The sequence below is a fragment of the Entelurus aequoreus genome, linkage group LG10 (genome assembly GCF_033978785.1).
Source record: "Entelurus aequoreus isolate RoL-2023_Sb linkage group LG10, RoL_Eaeq_v1.1, whole genome shotgun sequence".
Lineage (NCBI taxonomy): Eukaryota > Metazoa > Chordata > Actinopteri > Syngnathiformes > Syngnathidae > Entelurus > Entelurus aequoreus.
This window is the reverse complement of record NC_084740.1, coordinates 38242011-38264884: the sequence shown is the minus strand read 5'-3', so window position 1 is coordinate 38264884 and position 22874 is coordinate 38242011. Positions and strand designations below refer to the sequence as shown.

Genomic DNA, 22874 nt, shown 5'->3' with positions numbered 1-22874 from the left:
CCAAATGGCCCCCGCTTGCTTTGATTTTTCAGTGTGCGGCCCTCAGTGGAAAAAGTTTGGACACCCCTGCACTAGACACACCAATAAGCTTGTTTAAAAATTTACAATAACACTCCTCGTAGTAAGTTACCATTTGTTATAGCTTTGTGACATGATACAATGCACATTAATAAACATATAAAATATAAATGTGACAGATTGGGAGCAAAAGGCTGATTTCCATCTGCAACTCATTGCAAAGGAACAAGCCCAGGGCTCCCACTAATTCAGCATTTTAGTGAGTTGTATTTTTCATGCATATTTTTGCTGTATTTATCTGGCACAAGTGGAAAGCTGGTCCCTGAAAATAATGCCTACATTAAACCGGTCCGTGGTGCAAAAAAGGTTGGGGACCACTGGTCTACATAACATGTAATTTACTACCATTTGCACAATATTTATGTGTAATTAACTAATTTCACAACGTATATATATTTGCGGCTTGTAGTCTGGTGTGGCTAATATATGGAAAATATATTTTTTATTCTAAAATTTAGTGGGTGCTGCTTATATAGTCCAAAAAATACAGTAAATCATTATGTAATCAAAATTTAAAAGAAATAAAATTCTTACCTATTAGTACATGCTGTTGTATGTTTGAGATCGGCATAAGTCCCAAATATGTGAAATCAAACCGTGGAAGCATTGCAGAGATATTTATAAAACAATCTTGCCTTCTGCCTTCGTCTGCCGCCCAGCTCACACTGCACCCGACCTCTATGACCCCTCCCATGAGTGGTGAGCCCATTGGAGGGGGAACCCACGTTGCCTCTTCGGGCTGACCCCGGCCGGGCCCCACGAGGCGCTCGCCATCGTGCCCCACCTCCGGGTCTGGCTCCAGAGGGGAGCCCCGGTGACCCGCATCCGGGCGAGGGAAATCTAGGTCCTCGAGTTGTACTTTTCATAAAGGTCTTTGAGCTGCTCTTTGTCTGATCCATCACCTAGGAGTGGGAGGAGTTTAAGTACCCCGGAGTCTTGCTCACGAGTGGGGGAAGAGTGAATTGTGAGATCGACAGGCGGATCGGTGCGGCGTCTTCAGTAATGCGGACACTGTATCGATCCGTTGTGGTGAAGAAGGAGCTGAGCCGGAAGGCAAAGCTCTCAATTTACCGGTCGATCTACGTTCCCATCCTCACCTATGGTCATGAGCTTTGGGTTATGACCGAAAGGACAAGATCACGGGTACAAGCGGCCGAAATGAGTTTCCTCCGCCGGGTGGCGGGGCTCTCCCTTATAGAGATAGGGTGAGAAGCTCTGCCATCCGGGAGGAGCTCAAAGTAAAGCCGCTGCTCCTCCACATCGAGGAGCCAGATGAGGTGGTTCAGGTATCTGCTCAGGATGCCACCCGAACGCCTCCCTAGGGAGGTGTTTAGGGCACGTCCGACTGGCAGGAGGCCACGGGGAAGACCCAGGACATTTTGGGAAGACAATTTCTCCCGGCTGGCCTGGGAACGCCTCGGGATCCCTCGGGAGGAGCTGGACGAAGTGGCTGGGGAGAGGGAAGTCTGGTCTTCTCTGCTTAGGCTGCTGCCCCCGCGACCCGACCTCGGATGAGCGGAGGAAGATGGATGGATGGATGGATGGAATCTTGCCTTCTTTCATACTTCCTAGTAACGGGCCGTTTGGAATTTGCCCACTTGGTGACGATTTTCCCATTGGTGACATCAGCAGATTATCCATATATGGTATAAATTGACAGAAAGGACTTTACGCGGGTCCGTTATTATAGTCAATAAGCTCCTTCTTTTTCTCTATCCTCTTGTTGTGGGGCACACTGTCTCGTACATGCACATGCATCCTCCATTTCTAATACAAAGTAGCATATAGTTCTAACTAGGGATGTCCGATAATGGCTTTTTGCCGATATCCGATATTCCGATATTGTCCAACTCTTTAATTACCGATACCAACCGATACCGATACTGATATATACAGTTGTGGAATTAACACATTATTATGCCTAATTTGGACAACCAGGTATGGTGAAGATAAGGTCCTTTTTTTTTTAATTAATAAAATAAAATAAGATAAATAAATTAAAAACATTTTCTTGAATAAAAAAGAAAGTAAAACAATATAAAATCAGTTACATAGAAACTAGTAATTAATGAAAATTAGTAAAATTAACTGTTAAAGGTTAGTACTATTAGTGGACCAGCAGCACGCACAATCATGTGTGCTTACTGACTGTATCCCTTGCAGACTGTATTGATATATATTGATATATAATGTAGGAACCAGAATATTAATAACAGAAGGAAACAACCCTTTTGTGTGAATGAGTGTAAATGGGGGAGGGAGGTTTTTTGGGTTGGTGCACTAATTGTAAGTGTATATTGTGTTTTTTATGTTGATTTAATAAAAAATAAAAAAAAAACAACAAACAAACAAAAAAAAAAACCGATACCGATAATAAAAAAAAACGATACCGATAATTTCCGATATTACATTTTAAAGCATTTATCGGCCGGCCGATATTATCGGACATCTCTAGTTCTAACTTATAGCTGTCAGTAAAAGTGTATACTTTTAACTTATATCGGGCAGTAGACTCGCTATGGCAGCGCTAAAAACTACAACATGGCTGACAAGGAGAAGACGCAGTTGAAGTGGAGGCACGTAAATAAGGCCGCCCCCAAAATAGCACATACTGAAGAGAAAGTGGCTTGAAAACGGTCTGTAAAACATAATCTATGCAAAATATTGACCACCATTAAATGTTATGTAGACCAGGGGTTCTTAACCTTTTTGACCTCAGGGCTCAACTTTTCCACTACAGAGGGGTCTGGGGCCCACTCAAATATATAACACTGAATTACTCATCTTACTCTTGATTTTATTGTCTTCAATAATTATATCTAACATACTTACAGTTTACAACCTTATCAAATGATATGAAAGCATGTGTTAATCACAAAGATTATTATTTATCCGGCTAATTAGAAAAATAAGCACGAATCAAATATGCTGCATAAAAATTAACTAATAAATAACTAATAAAAAAAAGTTTCACATACAATGATGTCAAAATGTATATTTAGTATGTTTAACTAAAGTGTCAATGAAATTAAAGTGAAAATTAAAATACATTTTCACCATTTTAGCTCTAAACTTCTTCTGTTTGCTTGATGTTGTCATTACTGCCACAAGTGGTGGAAGAGTGTATTACAACTGAGAAACATATTTTTTTCGGCAGCCCAAAAAGAAACCGTAATGTAAACCACTAGGAAGTGTTTTACATGTAGGAAAAAAAAATATATTTTGACCTCTTTAAGGAAGCACTACTGTACATGGCGATGATGTAAATTGCGTGTAAATTGTAACACGTCACCTCTCTCTGGTTCTCTCCCAGGCTGTTGATCTGATCCGTGATCTCCGCCCACTTCTGTTTCTTGGAATCTGACGACACGCCGTGATTGAACTTCCCTGAATGACAGGAAGAAGACACCGGTTACATTAGATTTGCTTGGAAAAAGCAGGTCCATATATGGTGTTTACTCCGTCAATTTGGACCAACTTTTACATCAAAGGTTTTAAAAAACGTACTTCACTTGCGTATCGGAATGCATGAGAAGATCCACCTTCCATCTACTCACTGAGAACAATGTGTCGGTTCTCCTTGACCGCCTCCAGCAGGAGTTTGACCTCCGAGAAGGAGAACCTCGGCTTGGACCTCAGCCCCCGGGCTCCTCCCACCTTAAAGTCGTCTTCTCCTCCCGCCTTAAAGTCGTCTTCTTCCATCTTAAAGTCATCGTCTCCTCCCACGTTAAAGTCGTCTTCCTCCTCATGCCATGGGGTCGACATGGCTGGCAGGCTGGTGTCCACTTCGAAGTCTGTGACCGTTTCGCCCGCCATCCAGTCGCTGTTGCGCCCCACCGGATCGTCCTTCTCCTGAGGCAAAAGCACGGCTGAATGAAAGGTGGCTTCCATCAAGCGGCGTCAGAATGAGAGCGTGTGCGGCTGTACCTAATGAAGTGGACATACAGTGTGTCGAGTGTTTCCCACAGAACTGCAATCTATTTGTGGCGGCGGCGGGCTAAAGTCGTAATTGTCACATAATTGGCCATGATGTAGTTGCAAAAACATGCAAATAGAAAACAATAAAAGCAAAAATGTTATGATGATAACCGGTATTGATAAATCGCGCACAAATTCCTGACAGTTAGTTTTACAGTTTGAAATTGTGATCATCGTAAAATTGTGACTGATTTTGATTGCGTATTTCCTGGAGAATCAGCAAGCTCGCTAAACGCTACGCTATCTAGCTTAAAAGCTAACATGAATACAATACACACTAACGTAGGGGTGTAACGGTACGTGTATTTGTATTGAACCGTTTCGGTACGGGGGTTCCGGTTCGGTTCGGAGGTGTACCGAACGAGTTTCCACACGGACATATTAAGTAGCGTAACGCACGTTGTGTAAACAATGCACACCGAGGCACAACACACGGCATGCAAGCAGCTAACGGGCTACGATACACTGACCATACGTCCTCTTTTCACCGGACATGTCCTCTTTTGCGGGGCTGTCAGGGCGGAGTTTCTTAAATGCCTCAAATGTCCGGCATTTTGAGTTAGGGTTGCGTGTATTTTCAATGTACGTTTAGGGTTAAGAAGGGGTTAAAAACAAAACTAATTGCGCGCGCAGCAGCATTGGTGAGGGAGGGGCAGAGACAGAGAGAGCGAGAGAGTTATGATAAACGCGCATGCGTCGCCAGGCTCTGCTTTTTATCCATAGATTTATCACATTTAATTTTGTATTATCTATAGCAGGGGTGTCAAAAGTGTGCCCCGGAGGCCATTTGCGGCCCACAGCTAATGTTTTAAAGGCCCACGGCACATTCTAAAAATACTATTAAAATAAACAAAAACATAACAAAAGTGAAATAAAAAAGCTTAAAGGTTAAATGTAATTTAGAAAAAGTTGCAATGTTGACTAATAAAACAAAGCTGTTTTGTCATTGTTCAAAACATAATATTGAATCAAAATCAATGTTATTATGAATTATTGACCTATCCAAGGTTCCGATTACTTCACATCAAATATTCCACTAAGAAAAATATTTTTGGTGGAAGATTTTGCAAATTTGGTAAATGAATAACCCAAAAATTTATATTTTGTTGATTTCTTACTGTACCGAAAATGAACCGAACCGTGACCTCTAAACAGACGTACGTACCGAACCGAAATTTTTGTGTACCGTTACACCCCTACACTAACGTCTTACACCAAGCTAAACGTTTACACAAACACATCGCTGTCTGAGCAAAAAAAAAAGTTTAATAGTGCAAATGGACCCTTAAAGCTGTGCTTTCTTCTCAAAGAAATATGAAGACACAGACGTGTCTACAACAGGAAGTGATGTCACATAAACCGGATGTGCAAACCTTGTTTGGCAAAACTCACCCTAAAACGTTTACAAATTAAAACGGAAGAAGATAACCACATTTGAACAGTCACACAGAAAAAAGCACGAACAATAATTTACATTCCTTCTGCCAAGAAGGTACAAGTTCAAATGTATTTGTGGCGGAAAACACTGACATGTACACAATAGGGCTGCACGAGTCTGCATTAATTCACTGAGATTCTCTTGCAAGATTTCTTTCACACCCGCTGTTTTTAATTTTTTTTACAATAATTATTTTTAGACTCCTTTTTGAACAATTCCAGTCGTATTTCTGGAATTCTTCACAGGAGTTTTTGTTGTTGTTGTTGTTGTTAGGAATGACTAGAAAAATTAAATATTCCATAAACATGCTCGCCTACGCCCCAATAATGCGATCGCTTCTCCTGCGAGCTGATGAATGACACAGCCAGTGAGGGTGAGGAGGAAGTGTCGGCCGTCGTGCTGACGCCATCGCGGCGTGAGTTCATGAAGGAGGTTTTTTATATTTGATTTCAATCAGAGAATATTGAGAAAGTAGATTGCAGGTTGTGAATTGAGATCATTCATGTTTGTGCAGCCCTACTACATACAATGACAACTGTATGTCAACATATTTCTACTGTGTGTTCTCATGTCATCGTGGACCCAAATAGTATCTTTTTCTGAAGACCATGTAGACACGAAAGTGGGTACCTTTGAAACTCGTACTTTTATGTTTTGGTCTCTCGTCCACATCTTAATGTATACGTTTGTCCGTGAAAAGCAGCCACTTTTGCAAACTGTGTGTTATTATTTGCTATGTAAATGATGAACAGGTTACAAAACCTGTTAAAAAGTTTACAAATGCTGATTCTAATGCTTAAAATGTTCCAGATCATTGAATGATTAAATGTTTGATTACAATTATAATCAGACAAATAAACAGGATGTAACAATATTCATAAAACAAATATATTTTCTTAATTATTTCCCACTATTGGCTCTGATTCAAATATTTTGTTTTTTGCCATTGGACTTTTTTCCTGAATTTTTAACAGCAAAAAAAAAAAAAAAGTTTGTAATTATAAAAAATATCAATCTAATCACCATAGTATCGACCTTATACTGATGCTATACAGTATCAATACTGTTGATATTTGCATCGGTCCGCTCACCTTCGTGTACATTCAAGAGCTCTAGCTTTGCGGTTAGCACGGCCTATTGTAACCTCCTCCGGATGTTAAGCTATTCCTCGACCTTCAGTGATAATGATACTTGTAAGGAAAAGTAGTTTATTTGCTGCCAGGGAAACAAGGAATTTGGATTTAAAAGCAGCTTTGCACTGTGGAGGGAAGTTGGCTGCTCGCAAAGACGCTACACTGGGTTGAGGACAGTCATTTAATTGTCACTCGGGCTGTGAATCTTTGGGCACCACACGATTCGATTCGATTCTCGGGGGGTAACGATTCGATTAAGAATCGATTCTAGATTCAAAAATCAGTACTTTTTAATAACATTGGGTGTCAGTCCTATGATTAACTACATTCCGCCATAAAATAGACAAACAGCTCTGATAAATGTTTAAATTACTTAAAAGAAAACTGGTTTTGTTTAAAAAAAAAAATTCTACCCATATATTTAATACAGTCAAATACGAATAATGCAGCAACAGAAGTATCCAACATTTGTCTTTTGTAAAGTAAATATTTACAATATTCACATACATCAACAATATGATTTGCCTGAGTGGCTGGATAGGACTTTTTTTAATGTATTTTTTATTAATTAAAAAAAGTAATTTTTTTTTTTTTAATCGATTTTTTTTTCTGAATCGATTAAGACTCACTACAAATGAGAATCACGATTCACTCGAAAATCTAATTTTTTTTTCACACCCCTACTCGTCACTGCTAAATTTGCGGGACTAATCGCGATTCTTATTCAGACCGATTCTAAATAAATGTACAATTTTGAAGAATTTATGAAAAAATAAAAAATATACACTACCGTTCAAAAGTTTGGGGTCACCCAAACAATTTTGTGGCATAGCCTTCATTTCTAAGAACAAGAATAGACTGTCGAGTTTCAGATGAAAGTTCTCTTTTTCTGGCCATTTTGAGCGTTTAATTGACCCCACAAATGTGATGCTCCAGAAACTCAATCTGCTCAAAGGAAGGTCAGTTTTGTAGCTTCTGTAATGAGCTAAACTGTTTTCAGATGTGTGAACATGATTGCACGAGGGTTTTCTAATCATCAATTAGCCTTCTGAGCCAATGAGCAAACACATTGTACCATTAGAACACTGGAGTGATAGTTGCTGGAAATGGGCCTCTATACACCTATGTAGATATTGCACCAAAAACCAGACATTTGCAGCTAGAATAGTCATTTACCACATTAGCAATATATAGAGTGTATTTCTTTAAAGTTAAGACTAGTTTAAAGTTATCTTCATTGAAAAGTACAGTGCTTTTCCTTCAAAAATAAGGACAATTCAATGTGACCCCAAACTTTTGAACGGTAGTGTATATATAATTGTTTTTTTCTTTAGTACATGTCCGTGCTTAACTGCTGCACTCACATACTTCATACGTCAGCGACCAAGAAGCGCTTTTGTACCTGTAAACCGTTTTAAAAAGGTTTTATCATCATTTTTACATCAAATATTATACTGCTGGGATCGGTTTGAAACGAGAATTTGTTTTTATCGAGAACCGATTCTGAATGTAATTGCTGTAAGATTATCAACATAAGGACAGTCTTAAAAGATCTATTTTCTGACAAATTCATCGATGGGTAAAACTGAGCTCTTTGGTTTGTGCGACATCACGTCATGTTTTTTAACGTTATTTAGCAACAGAACATGACTACATTTACTTACAAGTGCCGTTTCATTTTATGAGTGTTGGGCGATTAAAAAAAAACAAAAAACATTTATGATATTTCCTGAGCGCTACGTTATAATGCCACCAGTCTTTTCCAAGCTTCTGATGGGTTTTCGTTTAAACCGAGACGCTTTTGAATCGTGTGGACGGAGATGGTTTAAGCTTTTCACTTTCAAGTATCTGTGTTCGTGTGAACATGGCCTCAAAGTGTCCTACGCCACCAAGCACACCAGCCAGGACATGAATGACACCAACTGACATCATGGATAGGAAATATGTTGCTGTTCTAAGCACATCAACAGCGCTGATGAGAATCTAACTGATGGAGCATATAGTGTGTAACGTAAACTCACACTAGGAGCAAAGTTTAGCCTCTGCATAAACATATCGTTGGCAGCAGCAGCACGCTTGAGGGCGAGTCGAGCTCTGTACGCACGCATCCTCACTCGGGCGGTCAAGCGTTTTTGTTCCAGACTTGGCTTTCTTTTTGGGCCCATCTTCTGATGACATACACATGAACACACATGCCAAGGTTAGTGATAAAAGGCCGCTTGAACACCTCCACTTCCTCCTCATTCTCAATGTGATCACATGAAACGTTTAGCTGTAGCATACGGTTCGTATTAAAAACGGCGGCGGAACCGTGACGACCACATTTTGATAAACTCAGACATTTACTGGAGAAGCAAGCTGGCACGCAAACAGCTGGCGAGCTAGCTTGAAAGTTAACATCAAAACAAGAGACATTAACATCTTTCCCCGTTAAGACAAACCCCAATAGAAACTTTTCTCATTAAAAAAACCCCTCCAAGATCCGCACGCGGACGCGTCTACAACAGGAAAGGAACGCGCGTGACCTCACATAAACCGGACGTGCAACCCTCATTTTACCTTTGCTGTTAAAAATGTGTTCCAAAACTTTTACAAATTAAAACGCAAGAAGATAATTAAACCAGGGGTGTCAAACTTGTTTTCATTGAGGTCCACATGACAGTTATGGCTGCCCTCAGAGGGCCGTTCGTAACAGTAAAAACAAATACATGAATATAAATTAGGGCTGGGCGATATGGAGGAAAAAGTATATCTCGATATACTTAAACTCGATATTCGATGTATTTTTCGGTGAAAGTATACATATAAAGATATTAATTTTTGAGCGATATTCAGTGAAATTGAGGTGAATGACTACTGTACTGTAAACAGTCAGTGGCACTTTTATTAACCCAGTTAGTCAAGATGGGTATTAACTAGGGGTGTAACGGTACGTGTATTTGTATTGAACCGTTTCGGTACGGGGGTTCCGGTTCGGTGGTGTACCGAACGAGTTTCCACATGGACATATTAAGTAGCGTAACGCACGTTGTGTAAACAATGCACACCGAGGCACAACACACGGCATGCTAGCAGCTAACGGGCTAGGATAGACTGACCATACGTCCTCTTTTCACCGGACATGTCCTCTTTTGCAGAGCTGTCAGGGCGGCGTTTCTTAAATGCCTCAAATGTCCGGCATTTTGAGTTAGGGTTGCGTGTATTTTCAATGTACGTTCAGGGTTAAGAAGGGGTTACAAACAAAACAAATTGTGCGCGCAGCAGCATTGGTGAGGGAGGGGCAGAGACGGAGAGAGCGAGAGAGTTATGATAAACGCGCATGCGTCGCCAGGCTCTGCTTTTTATCCATAGATTTATCACATTTAATTTTTTAATATCTATAGCAAGGGTGTCAAAAGTGCGGCCCACAGCTAATGTTTTAAAGGCCCACGGCACATTCTAAAAATACTGTTAAAATAAACAAAAACATAACAAAAGTGAAATAAAAAAGCTTAAAGGTTAAATGTAATTTAGAAAAAGTTGCAATGTTGACTAATAAAACAGAGCGGTTTTTGTTTTTTTAAACTGTCATTGCTCAAAACATAATATTAAATCAAAATCATTGTTATTATGAATTATTGACCTATCCAAGGTTCCCATTACTTCACATCAAATATTCCACTAAGAAAAATATTTTAGGTGGAAGATTTTGCAAATTTGGTAAATAAATAACCCCAAAATTTATATTTTGTTGTTTTCTTACTGTACGGAAAATGAACCGAACCGTGACCTCTAAACCAAGGTACGTACCGAACCAAAATTTTTGTGTACCGTTACACTCCTAGTATTAACAGCACAGAAAAGAAACTGTTTAAGTAGCACAGAATTACATAACATAAATAAAATATAAAAATATTATTTCTACGTAAAATAAATAACATAGCTGTGCAAATAATACAAAATGTGTCAAACTCGGATAAAAAAATACATTTGCAGGCAAGCTCTTTGTGATTTCCCTTCCTGGTTTGATGACCCGCCCTATCTTGCCTCTGATTGGCCTGTCCCTAACCAATCGTGACTCGTCATAGTAAACAACCAACCAATCATGGATGTTGTTATACTGTAAGCGAGTCATGGAAGGAGGAAGGGGAGGGGTTCAGTAGGCCATGGAGGAGGAGCGGGGGAGAATAAGGAACACAACAAATAAGCGGTGTTTGGTCATTTTAACGTGAAATGAAATATATCGATATGAGATTTTCTTAATTCATATCTTGTTTAAAAATATATCGATATATCTTACAAACTCAATATATCGCCCAGCCCTAATATAAATGTATTAGAATTCGCTGCATGACATTTGTTGCACAATTGTCGATGCATTTGATTAGATATATTTGTCTTATCTACACCTTAACCTTTTTGACCTCGAGGCCCAACTTTTCCACTACAGAGGGGCCCGGGGCCCACTCAAATACTAACACTGATTTAGTAATCTTTCTCTTGATTTTAATTGTATTCAATAACCTACTTACAGTTTACAACCTTGTCAAATTATAGGGAAGCATGTGTTAATCACAAAGATTGTTATTTATTTAACAAATAAACCTTAAATCTTAGGTCAGGCTGGTTAGAAAAAAAATTCTAAAAAATGAACACTAACCAAATATTCTGCATAAGAAGGGACTTATTAATAACTTACAAAAATTACAATTACTTGAAATGTTGTGCTAAAATAAATAAGCTAAATTAATAATTAAACTGAAAAGTGAAAATAAAGATACAGCATCACCACTTCCGTAATAATCTTTGGGCTCAAGAAACTTCTCTATGACTTTAGCTTCAGACTTCTTCTGTTTGTTTGATATTGTCATTACTGCCACAAGTGGTGGAAAAGTGTTTTACAACCGAGTACCGCTGTGGCCCGTATGGACCACAACTGAGAAACAGCTATTTTTAGGCGGCGCTTTACTATTGTGCCCTATGGTTAAGAAACAAGGATCTACACTGTAAAAAAATTTCCATAGATTTTACAGTAAATCAAATGATAGCTCAGATGGCAGAATTTTACCGTACAATTGACGATGGTTTTTACAGCATATTACTATGAATGGGAAAACGGACCACCATTTTTCACGGTAAAATCTACAGTTGTTTTTACGGTCTATTACGGTAAATGAAAAAAATGGTACCAGTTATTCTGCTGACTGACCTACTAGTTTTTTTTTATAGTAAAATATTATCGTACAATCATTGTACAACTTGATGAACAACTTGCTTTGAAATCACGAGTCACGCTGTCCATTTTCATTTCAACAAAAATATAATTTTTGGAATGTATGATAATATAACATTTGTTGCATGCAGTACATGTGTCTTCTTCTGCCAAAATGGAAAGAACAAATAGATTTAGGAAGAAAAGATCATGTACTTTATTGACAAATATTATTTTTAGGCTTTGGCAGGCCAGATAAAAAAAGTTGACATAATTTGACACCTGTGATTTAAACATTAAACACAACAAAATGTCTAATGTTAATATCATGTATGTATGTGTCTATTTTATTAAATGTTTTTTAAACAAAACTTGGTTTAATTTGAGCACACTCAACAATAGCGAGATGATTGTCATAACAGTGCTCATTTTGGTCACAAAAACTGTGATATTAAATGTTCATATCGTTACATCCCTAGACCTCGCTTTATAGTCCCAAGTAGGAATGACAACTGTAGTCTGGTGGAGAAAGTAGAAAGTAGTACCTTCATGTGCTTTCACACTTGTAGTCCGCTAGCAAAATAAATAACTTGGCGGTAATTTTCATGCTGTTAGGTTAGTTGTACTTTTGTCATCGGACCAAACGGTACTCACCTAATTAAGCTTGTGTATGAGACGTGTGGATTGTCCGACGAAACTCTCGCGTTTATGACGTCTTCCGAGTCGCATGCAATCGTTTGACTTATGTTTCTGCGGCTGAATTTTTAGATGTCAAAAGGTCAGAGCCCGGAGACGCCTCGACTTCACCGAACTATAATGAACAACAACACCTTTGCTGAAAAGCTTCAAGTACGTTTACTAAATTATCATTTGGTTTTTTTTTAACTTTCTGTTGAGTTTTGCTAACCATTGACTGGTAACGCTCAACATGTGGTGATATCATACCTAGTCGCAGATCATGCGATATGTGTACGGCCCCGTTTTGCATCAATAGGCACATGTAAAATGTAAATTAACGAATGACCGGGCGCTCTATATGAAACTTCACCACAAACGTATTCAAATCAAAGTAATCTTTGATATTAATCTGTTCACAACAAACATTAAGTGTTGGCTAAAGGGAAAAAAACAAAGCTTTACACATAACTTAGCCCTGGTTGTAATTGTTTTGTAAGGTGTTACCCTGTATTTTGTGTATTATATTGGTTGTTGTATGGCGTGTAAGAGTATCTTACTTATTCAGAAGCCCAGCTGGGGACAAGAGTTGGTAATTAGCAATAGCTATAAACTCTCTGTACAACATTAATTGTTTTGGCACTATGTTGAACTGTATTGTCCCTATTCCAATAATATTTTATTCTATTCTATTTCTCACCTTATCCTGCGCCGTTACTGATAACAATTTACAGAGGAACCTCGATTAAGTAGCCCTCCATTTGCAAACTTTTCGGTTCACAATTATTTAGATGGCACAAAAAATGCCTCAGTGTACAAACGCTTCATTCATTTATTTTGTGTGCCGCTGCCATTTTGATGACGTCACTTCCTGTGCAGTACAGTGCGCTGCAATTTTGTCACATCCTGTTTACGCAGTCCATCCCTTGGTCGCTACTTCTCAGTGCGTCAGCATTTCTTCTCTCGCCATTTGTGTCTAGTTTGCTTACTCAAAACGAGTCCAAAAAGGCCTACACACCAGCCTGGAGAGAATGAGGGATTTGCTGAGGACTTAAACTCTCCACGCCCTCCTCTCTCTGCCTGCCCTCCCTTCTACGCCTCGTGACGACACGTCGTCTGCCATTTACTGACAGCAAAGTCAAAATTATTTTACTTTTTAAATGTTTTTTATTATTATTAAAGCAACATTGTTGTTAACGTTTTTGAGAGCGCCAAAGGGACTTTTGTGTGTGTGCATTGACAGTAAAGCTTGCGATTGTTGTTGTGGTATTTTGATAATAAAAATATTATATATATATAAATATGTATGTGCATATATAATATATATATATATATAAATATATAATATATATATACATACACACACACAATATGTAAGTATATATACATTATAGTGTCTTTAAATCTTCTTTTACTAAAATAGGGAACCAATTATTAATGTTTACATTGTTTCTTATAGAGAAGGAACTTCACTATATGATTTCTTTGGTTCGATTCACCAACGAGGTTGAAGAACCAATTAAGTTCGTAAATGGAGGTTCCATTGTACTGGCAAATTTCCCAGACCACTCTCGTTGTCCGCCATGACGTGCAGCGTTTGTGCTGGACTAATTGGCAGTAGTACTGAGATCAAATCCTAGCCGGCGATGTGTAAGAAAGACATGCAGTTTTGTTTTAGTTGGTTTTTTCATTATTATTTTGCACCCAAAAAAATTATTTAACAATTGATTTAGTTTAGTACAAAATGTGCACCAATTCAAATTCAAGTTTGATTAAAAAATACATAAATTGTTTTACATAAATAAAATAGTGTGACAAAATCTTGTAATGGGAGGGGCTTCAAAATAAAATTCTACATAGGGCCCCAATTTAGCCACGGCCCGGATTATGTTCACACTTGACCAAACAAACTGTACTAGCAGAACAAACAGAATTTGTTGTAATCGGGCTAAGAATGAAAAGTGTGAATGCACTCTTACAGTAGAGATGTGCGGGTCGATACTGGAATATCGATACCAGATCTTTACCCTCTAATATCGATCCTCAAATCAAAATATTGCTGCTTTTGATACTTCAGTGGTGCCCAAACTGAAAAGTTAAAAGTGTGCGGGGGCCATCCATATTGATAGTTTTTTATTTTAATAAAATGCTAAAAACAATATTGTGTCAGTATTATGGGTGACTAAGTATATTTTTTATTATTGGATATAATATTTAAACTTTTTCTCATTACATACCTATTTTTTGCTCTTTTTTTTATTCATTACATTTTTACTATTGTTTTGTCAAATGTAAGAGTAGAATAAAAAAATGATAATATGATTGTTTAACTGCATAACCTAATGTGTCAAAATTTCTGCCTGTACAAAAAAAACATATTCAGGTACACTTTGAAAGTGTTTATTGTGGTTGTTGTAATTTTTGTAATTAATTAATAATTTAGTATATTTTTTATTAACTAACTAAACTTCCTTTATATTTTAAGTATAATGTATTTTTTTGAGAGCTTCTAATATTTTAGCTCAGCGGTATCTAAACTTTTTCTACCAAGGGCCGTATACTGAAAAGTCAAGTATGGAGGGGTCTTTTTTTGATATTATTTAAATTAAAAAAGAATGCTAAAATCATATTATGATATAAATAATGTCATAGGTGACAAAGTGCATTATTATCAATTACTAGTTTAACAATATCAACTTTTTCTCATTACATTCTGAATTATTGCTTTTTTCTTACATTTTACTGTTGTTTTTTTAATATAAATATGTTAATACTTGAAAATACAACACTTAATGAGATAAAAGACTGTAAAAATATATTCCAATTGATATATAAAGACAGAACAATAATATCATATGGACAGCCATAAGTGTTTACATTTTGCTTTATGTTTATTATTTTACTTATTTTATTGTCTGGTTTTGTATTTGTTTTGTATAATCCCGTGAGATGTACATTACTTTTTTTTGTTCGGTTTGTACTTCATGAAGTTTTGCACTTGTGGTTTTTTTTGTGTTTATTTGCATTATATTTGGATGTATTTGTTTGGTTTGTATGCTATCCATTAAGTAAGACTACGTATTATGTAGGGCTGCAACTAACAACTAATTTGATAATCGATTAATCTGTCGATTATTACTTCGATTAATAATCGGATAAAAGAGACGAACTACATTTCTATCCTTTCCAGTATTTTATTGAAGAAGAAAAAACAGAATACTGGCACCATACTTATTTTGACTATTGTTTCTCAGCTGTTTGTAAATGTTGCAGTTTATAAATAAAGGTTTATAAAAAATCTAATTTAAATAAAAACAAAAAAGTAGCTTCTGCGCATGCGCATAGCATAGATCCAACGAATCGATGACTAAATTAATCGCCAACTATTTTTTAGAGATGATAAATGTTTTAAAATGTAATATCGGAAATTATCGGTATCGTTTTTTTAATTATCGGTATCTGTTTTTATTATTTTTATTTTTTATTAAATCAACATAAAAAAAACAAGATACACTTACAATTAGTGCACCAACCCAAAAAAACCTCCCTCCCCCATTCACAGTCATTCACACAAAAGGGTTGTTTCTTTCTGTTAATATTCTGGTTCCTACATTATACATCAATATATATCAATACAGTCTGCAAGGGATACAGTCCGTAAGCACACATGATTGTGCGTGCTGCTGGTCCACTAATAGTACTAACCTTTAACAGTTAATTTTACTCATTTTCATTAATTACTAGTTTCTATGTAACTGTTTTTGTATTTTTTACTTTCTTTTTTATACAAGAAAATGTTTTTAATTTATCTTATTTTATTAATTTTTTTAAAAAGGACCTTATCTTCACCATACCTGGTTGTCCAAATTAGGCATAATGTGTTAATTCCACGACTGTATATATCAGTATTGGTTGATATCGCTATCGGTAATTAAGAGTCGGACAATATCGGAATATCGGCAAAAAGTCATTATTGGACATCCCTACTATTTTTATAATCGATTTTAATCGATAAGTTGTTGCAGCCCTAGTATTATGTTGAAGGGGGCAGGAAAATATAAGATTTTCTTCATCCTGTTCCTTCTCAGGCATTGGTGTGTAAATGTGAGTTTAGTTGTCTATTGATCAAAGATGCACATCAATGAAGGAGATAAATAAAAAATGAAATGAAATTTTTGCAGACACGTTAGATATTTTCGCACAAATTTCGGCATCGAAACCCGCCTCACTTTTACTTGGTATCGGATCGGAAAGAAAATCGGTGGTATTGCACATCACTATATTAGTTCAATCAAGACTTTTGCCACTGCACTCATACAAACACACATAATGTGGACGTAATTGAAAACCCGCAGTAATGCGGCCACTAATATAGTTAAATTAATACACGCTTGACAGAAATCGTTCTGTTGGTAAATTAATTCGACGCGGAGTTAACGTTGAGTTACAATACAGATGAAGTCAAACGATGTCCGGTCACGTGGTCCGTCTCGGCCAATCACCGGTGTCCCTGCCGTGCCTTTGTGGGCTCCCAAACAGCAGCTTTATCGCTCGGTACAAACGCCTAAAGTCGCCATAGTCACGTCGTCGCGAGCATCGAACCGTCACCGCAAACACGCCAGCGATAGCCCGCACGCGCGCGTGGGCGAGTACACCCGTGTTGCGTGGCCGCGCCGGCCGGGGCGAGCGCGGAGACGCCAGCTAGCTTCTTTTGTTAGCCGCGGTGCTAACGCCAACACGCACAGTGCGCTCGCGTGCGTGCGCGCTATCCCGCCGCAAAATGTGAAATGTTTTTTACCCGCAAAATGGCGACGTGCTCGGGCCCTCCTTCCTGCGCTGCGTTCCGGTGGATTTCGCAGTGTCGAGAAGAAACGCGACTGCGCAGACTCCGTGCGCGTAACACCGCCGTCTTCTGGCCGGAGCGCGCAACATTCGTGCGCAAAGTGATCGAGCGCGCACGGTAACGCGCCGAGGGGGCAAACAAGCCGGCAATAAGAGTGCAGTAACTTTTGGGAAATATCAAGCAAAATGATTTAATGACAAACCTACTCAAGTTCTGATTTATTGTTCTTTTTGCAGTTTAGTAGCCCACCTTTTTTTTATTAGTAATGTTTAAAACTACACATTTTATTTACTTGGTATGCAACAATGGTGACCTTTGTAATTTTCTTGGGAGGTTCCTCAGAGCAGAACTTTTTCCTCCTGTGGGACTCGATTAAGTAAGTATACCTGCTCACGTCGTCGGGGTGAATCCTCTGTTGACAGAAAAAACAAAATATCAATAAAGTTTATCCATCCAAGCAGATGTTTATGTACAAACCCCGTTTCCATATGAGTTGGGAAATTGTGTTAGATGTAAATATAAACGGAATACAATGATTTGCAAATCCTTTTCAACCCATGTTCAATTGAATGCACTACAAAGACAAGATATTTGATGTTCAAACTCATAAACTTTATTTTATTTTTTTGCAAATAATAATTAACTTCGAATTTCATGGCTGCAACACGTGCCAAAGTAGTTGGGAAAGGGCATGTTTACCACTGTGTTACATGACCTTTCCATTTAACAACACTCAGTAAACGTTTGGGAACTGAGGAGACACATTTTTGAAGCTTCTCAGGTGGAATTATTTCCCATTCTTGCTTGATGTACAGCTTAAGTTGTTCAACAGTCCGGGGGTCTCCGTTGTGCTATTTTAGGCTTCATAATGCGCGCCACACATTTTCAATGGGAGACAGGTCTGGATTACAGGCAGGCCAGTCTAGTACCCGCACTCTTTTACTACGAAGCCACGTTGATGTAACACGTGGCTTGGCATTGTCTTGCTGAAATAAGCAGGGGCGTCCATGGTAACGTTACTTGGATGGCAACATATGTTGCTCCAAAACCCGTATGTACCTTTCAGCATTAATGGCGCCTTCACAGATGTGTAAGTTACCCATGTCTTGGGCACTAATACACCCCCATACCATCACACATGCTGGCTTTTCAACTTTGCGCCTATAACAATCTGGATGGTTCTTTTCCTCTTTGGTCCGGAGGACACGACGTCCACAGTTTCCAAAAACAATTTGAAATGTGGACTTGTCAGACCACAGAACACCTTTCCACTTTGTATCAGTCCATCTTAGATGAGCTCAGGCCCAGCGAAGCCGACAGCGTTTCTGGGTGTTGTTGATAAACGGTTTTCGCCTTGCATAGGAGAGTTTTAACTTGCACTTACAGATGTAGCGACCAACTGTAGTTACTGACAGTGGGTTTCTGAAGTGTTCCTGTGCCCATGTGGTGATATCCTTTACACACTGATGTCGCTTGTTGATGCAGTACAGCCTGAGGGATCGAAGGTCACAGGCTTAGCTGCTTACGTGCAGTGATTTCTCCAGATTCTCTGAACCCTTTGATGATATTACGGACCGTAGATAGTGAAATCCCTAAATTCCTTGCAATAGCTGGGTGAGAAAGGTTTTTCTTAAACTGTTCAACAATTTGCTCACGCATTTGTCGACAAAGTGGTGACCCTCGCCCCATCCTTGTTTGTGAATGACTGAGCATTTCATGGAATCTACTTTTATACCCAATCATGGCACCCACCTGTTCCCAATTTGCCTGTTCACCTGTGGGATGTTCCAAATAAGTGTTTGATGAGCATTCCTCAACTATCAGTATTTATTGCCACCTTTCCCAACTTCTTTGTCACGTGTTGCTGGCATCAAATTCTAAAGTTAATGATTATTTGCAAAAAAAAAAAAGTTTATCAGTTTGAACATCAAATATGTTGTCTGTGTAGCATATTCAACTGAATATGGGTTGAAAATGATTTGCAAATCATTGTATTCCGTTTATATTTACATCTAAGACAATTTCCCAACTCATATGGAAACGGGGTTTGTATAACAATATCTCTGGAACATGCCTAACAAAGTCATATTTAAAGTACATTGCGTGTTTTGTTTACAGTTGCACAATTCTACTTGTCCAAAAATGAGTAGGAAGAAGCAGGGCTTGTTTAATACTACACTACTTTTCCATTTCAGAGCAATTACTAACACATTTGTTCACTTCCTGTTCTGGTTTTGCGACAAACTTTTAAATCAATGAATAATAAATACAGCAGTTCTCATGAGAAAAAAAATAGTTACGTCACAGGTGTCAAACACAAGATCGCTTCATTTTGTGTGAAAATAATGTGCGACAAAGTATTTTCTGGCTAAATGTGTTTGTTCTTTTAAGTTTGACAGACAAAAAAAAAACAACTTTCACTTTCACTTTCAATCCCAGCCTTACAATACTTAAGATAGACCAGTTGACAAAAAAACAAAAAGTTTGTAAATAATAACATAAAGGGAAAACCAAAAATGTATAAAAGCAAGAGTATCAATAATAATAATAATATCAATAATAATCCAAAAATTTATTCTTTGAAAAAAATGTTTTTTAAAACACAATATTTAAATCGATTAAAAAAATAATCATGAATCGATACAGAATCAAATAAATAAAAATCACAATTGTTTTAGCGCCTCTACTCCATATCTTCAAAAGTTTAATATTATCTGTGCATGCAACAAGATATTCCACACATTTTTTGGTGATAAAAAATAAATACACAATTATCTAATAAACATTTTAAACTCCTAAATATTTGCTGTTGCAAGCGGCACCCATAATTGCGATATGGCCCTCACTATAAAGGAGTTTGACACCCCTGAGTGAAGTTATGGTTCACATAGTGAGGTGAATAGGATTATCTTATTTTCAATAAGGTTCAAGATGTTTATCAGGATTCTTCTTTGAACTTTGTAAACACTGAGTTTGAATAGTTTCATTAAAGTGGATCATATTAGTACATTGTTTGTCTTTTTTGCTTAACACACTCCATAAATTAATTCCACATACTGATATTCTAAAGGTTTTAAGTGCTGTGCGTGCATACAATATATAGTTGTACATTCTTGGGTTTGCTTTGTGTATAGCTTTAGCTGTTTAAAATTGCACTAAATCTTTTGATTTACAATATTTTGTGTGCTCTCAATATCCAAAATCATGTATTATCCTCTTTTGAACCAAGGTTAATGAATGAAGTGTACTTTTGTAGCTATTTCTCCATATTTCTACATAATAACTCACAATACTGTACAGTAGAAGTCCACTCACCAAGGTAAATGCTGTACAATGTATAATGCACTACTTCATTAAACTACTGTAGTCATTTCGTTGTGGCTTGTACAGCCCTTTGAGACACTTGTGATTTAGGGCTATATAAATAAACATTGATTGATTGATTGATTGATTTGTACTGCATTCTATTGTTTTGTTTTTTATACAATATTTGTTCTGTAGAAGTCCGTTTCTCTGATGAAAAAGCATGTTACATACGAACAGTGCTGTTTTTTTGGTGGCGGACTAATTTGACAAACTTAAGGTATGAGTATTTTGAGTTACGAGCTACGTCACAAAACAAATTAAACTTGTATGTCAAGACACCGTTGTATAATAAATCAATACACAAAAAAATAGACACAGAATGTACAGTATGATAATAAGAAGTCTATTACGTAAAACAAGTAAAAGGAACAAAGGTAGTTTGTTCGTGCAATAAATGCTTAGCATGCTTGCCCGGTCAATGACACATCGACATACAGGCTAACGGGGTAAATATATGCCCGTTAACCTGTATGTTGATGGTTCATCCAACTGGTCTGTCACAATATTTAATATTGCCCGGCACATCATTTTATGTGGTCTGTCACATTATTTAATGTGGTCTGTCACATTATTTAATGTGGCCCACCCCATCATTTTATGTGGTCTGTCACATTATTTAATGTGGTCCACCCCATCATTTTATGTGGTCTGTCACATTATTTAATGTGGTCAGTCACATTATTTTATGTGGCCCACCCCATCATTTTATGTGGTCTGTCACATTATTTAATGTGGTCCACAATATCACTTTATGTAGTCTGTCACATCACTTTCATTTTATGCGCTTCACTTCCTTATTTTATGTGGCCTGTGAAAAGCTTGAAATAATAAAGGCATGTCTGGCTAAATGTTTTTGTTTTTTTGACAATTAACAGCGACATGTACTTCATGCGATTGCACACGTTTTACACTTTAATTATATCTGATCGTGCACTCAGGGGTGTCACGTTTAAAGCAATTTTTTTTGGTTGTCAAAAAATAAACACTTCAACATTAATATCTGCTTGTCTTCAAAGCAAGTTATCCATCAATTTGTTAGTAAAAAATATAATCAAAAATAGTTGCCTATGCAAATCGTGTAACAAGGCTATTATACATTTATAGTCACATATATTTAAAAAAACAAAAGTTAGTAAATAATAAAATAAAAGGGGAACCAAAAATGTATAAAAGCAAGAGTATCAATAATAATAATATCAATAATAGTTGTTTAATGTTCTTCATCCAAAAATGTATTCTTTATCTTTTTTTAAAACACATTCTTTAAATCGATTCCAAAAAAAAAATCATGAATCGATTAAGAATCAAATATGACGTGATTTTTTTTTTTTAACAAAGATTTCTTTGTCATATTTTTTACATGAGATTTCCAGTTCATTTTATCATCTATTATTACACTCAAAAATGTGTTTTCTTTTACCCTTTCAATGTCTACTCCGTCTGTTTGTATTTGTGTTTGACTTTCCCTTCTACGGTTACTGTTGAAACACAGTGTTACTGTTCAAACTGTGTGTAATGTTATTACATATACTTGTTAAATAAAATATCTCCTTTGTTTTTAATGAATACTCTGGCCTACTACGCTACTGTATTTTTTTCTTTAGTTTATTTCGAACATGAACACACTTACAGCGTAATACATCACACAATTTCATATCATTTCACTTTACATCATGTCCGAAAAGGAGTAGGAAGAAGCAAAGCTTATTTAATCCTACCCCTTTCCCACTTCAGAGCGTTTACAAATATATAAGTTTATTTACTGACTTCTTTTTGCAGCACAATGACATCCGGGAATGATTAATACAGCAGTTCTTGTAATGGATAATTAAGTCAGTCATGATAAACATACTGAGATGAAGAATATCTTATTTTCAATAAGGTTGAAAGTGTTTCTCATAATTCTTCTTCTTTGTACTTTGTAAGCACAGGTTATATTTTGCTTTGTACATCATTTTAGCTGTTTGCAATTTTACCAAGTCACCGAACTTCAATATTTTTGACTCAATAAATAAAGGGTTGACAAGACTCTGCAGCATCGCGTGGACATCGGGGGCGGTACCTCTGGATTGGCGGACCGGGGTGGTGGTTCCTCTCTTTAAGAAGGGGAACCGGAGGGTTTGTTCTAACTATCGTGGGATCACACTCCTCAGCCTTCCCGGTAAGGTCTAT

The 22874-nt window shown here is 37.3% G+C and overlaps 1 protein-coding gene across 10 annotated transcripts in view; it reads right to left on the bottom strand.

The window, feature by feature from the left end:
• The window catches only part of LOC133658581 (homeotic protein spalt-major-like), a 36509-nt gene that overhangs the window by 9894 nt on the left and 3741 nt on the right, over positions 1–22874 (bottom strand). Inside the window, exons 2-5 of one of the 10 annotated variants that reach the window (XM_062060765.1) lie at positions 17629–17748; positions 8649–8795; positions 3636–3930; positions 3371–3465 (exon numbers count right to left, since the gene is read on the bottom strand). In XM_062060765.1, coding sequence (XP_061916749.1) covers positions 3371–3465; positions 3636–3930; positions 8649–8795; positions 17629–17748 — 657 coding nt within the window. Of the gene's footprint in view, positions 1–3370; positions 3466–3635; positions 3931–4005; positions 4076–8648; positions 8796–17291; positions 17488–17628; positions 17749–22874 lie in introns of those variants that run through there. The other 9 variants (XM_062060766.1, XM_062060771.1, XM_062060773.1 and 6 more) reach the window with 9 other exon arrangements.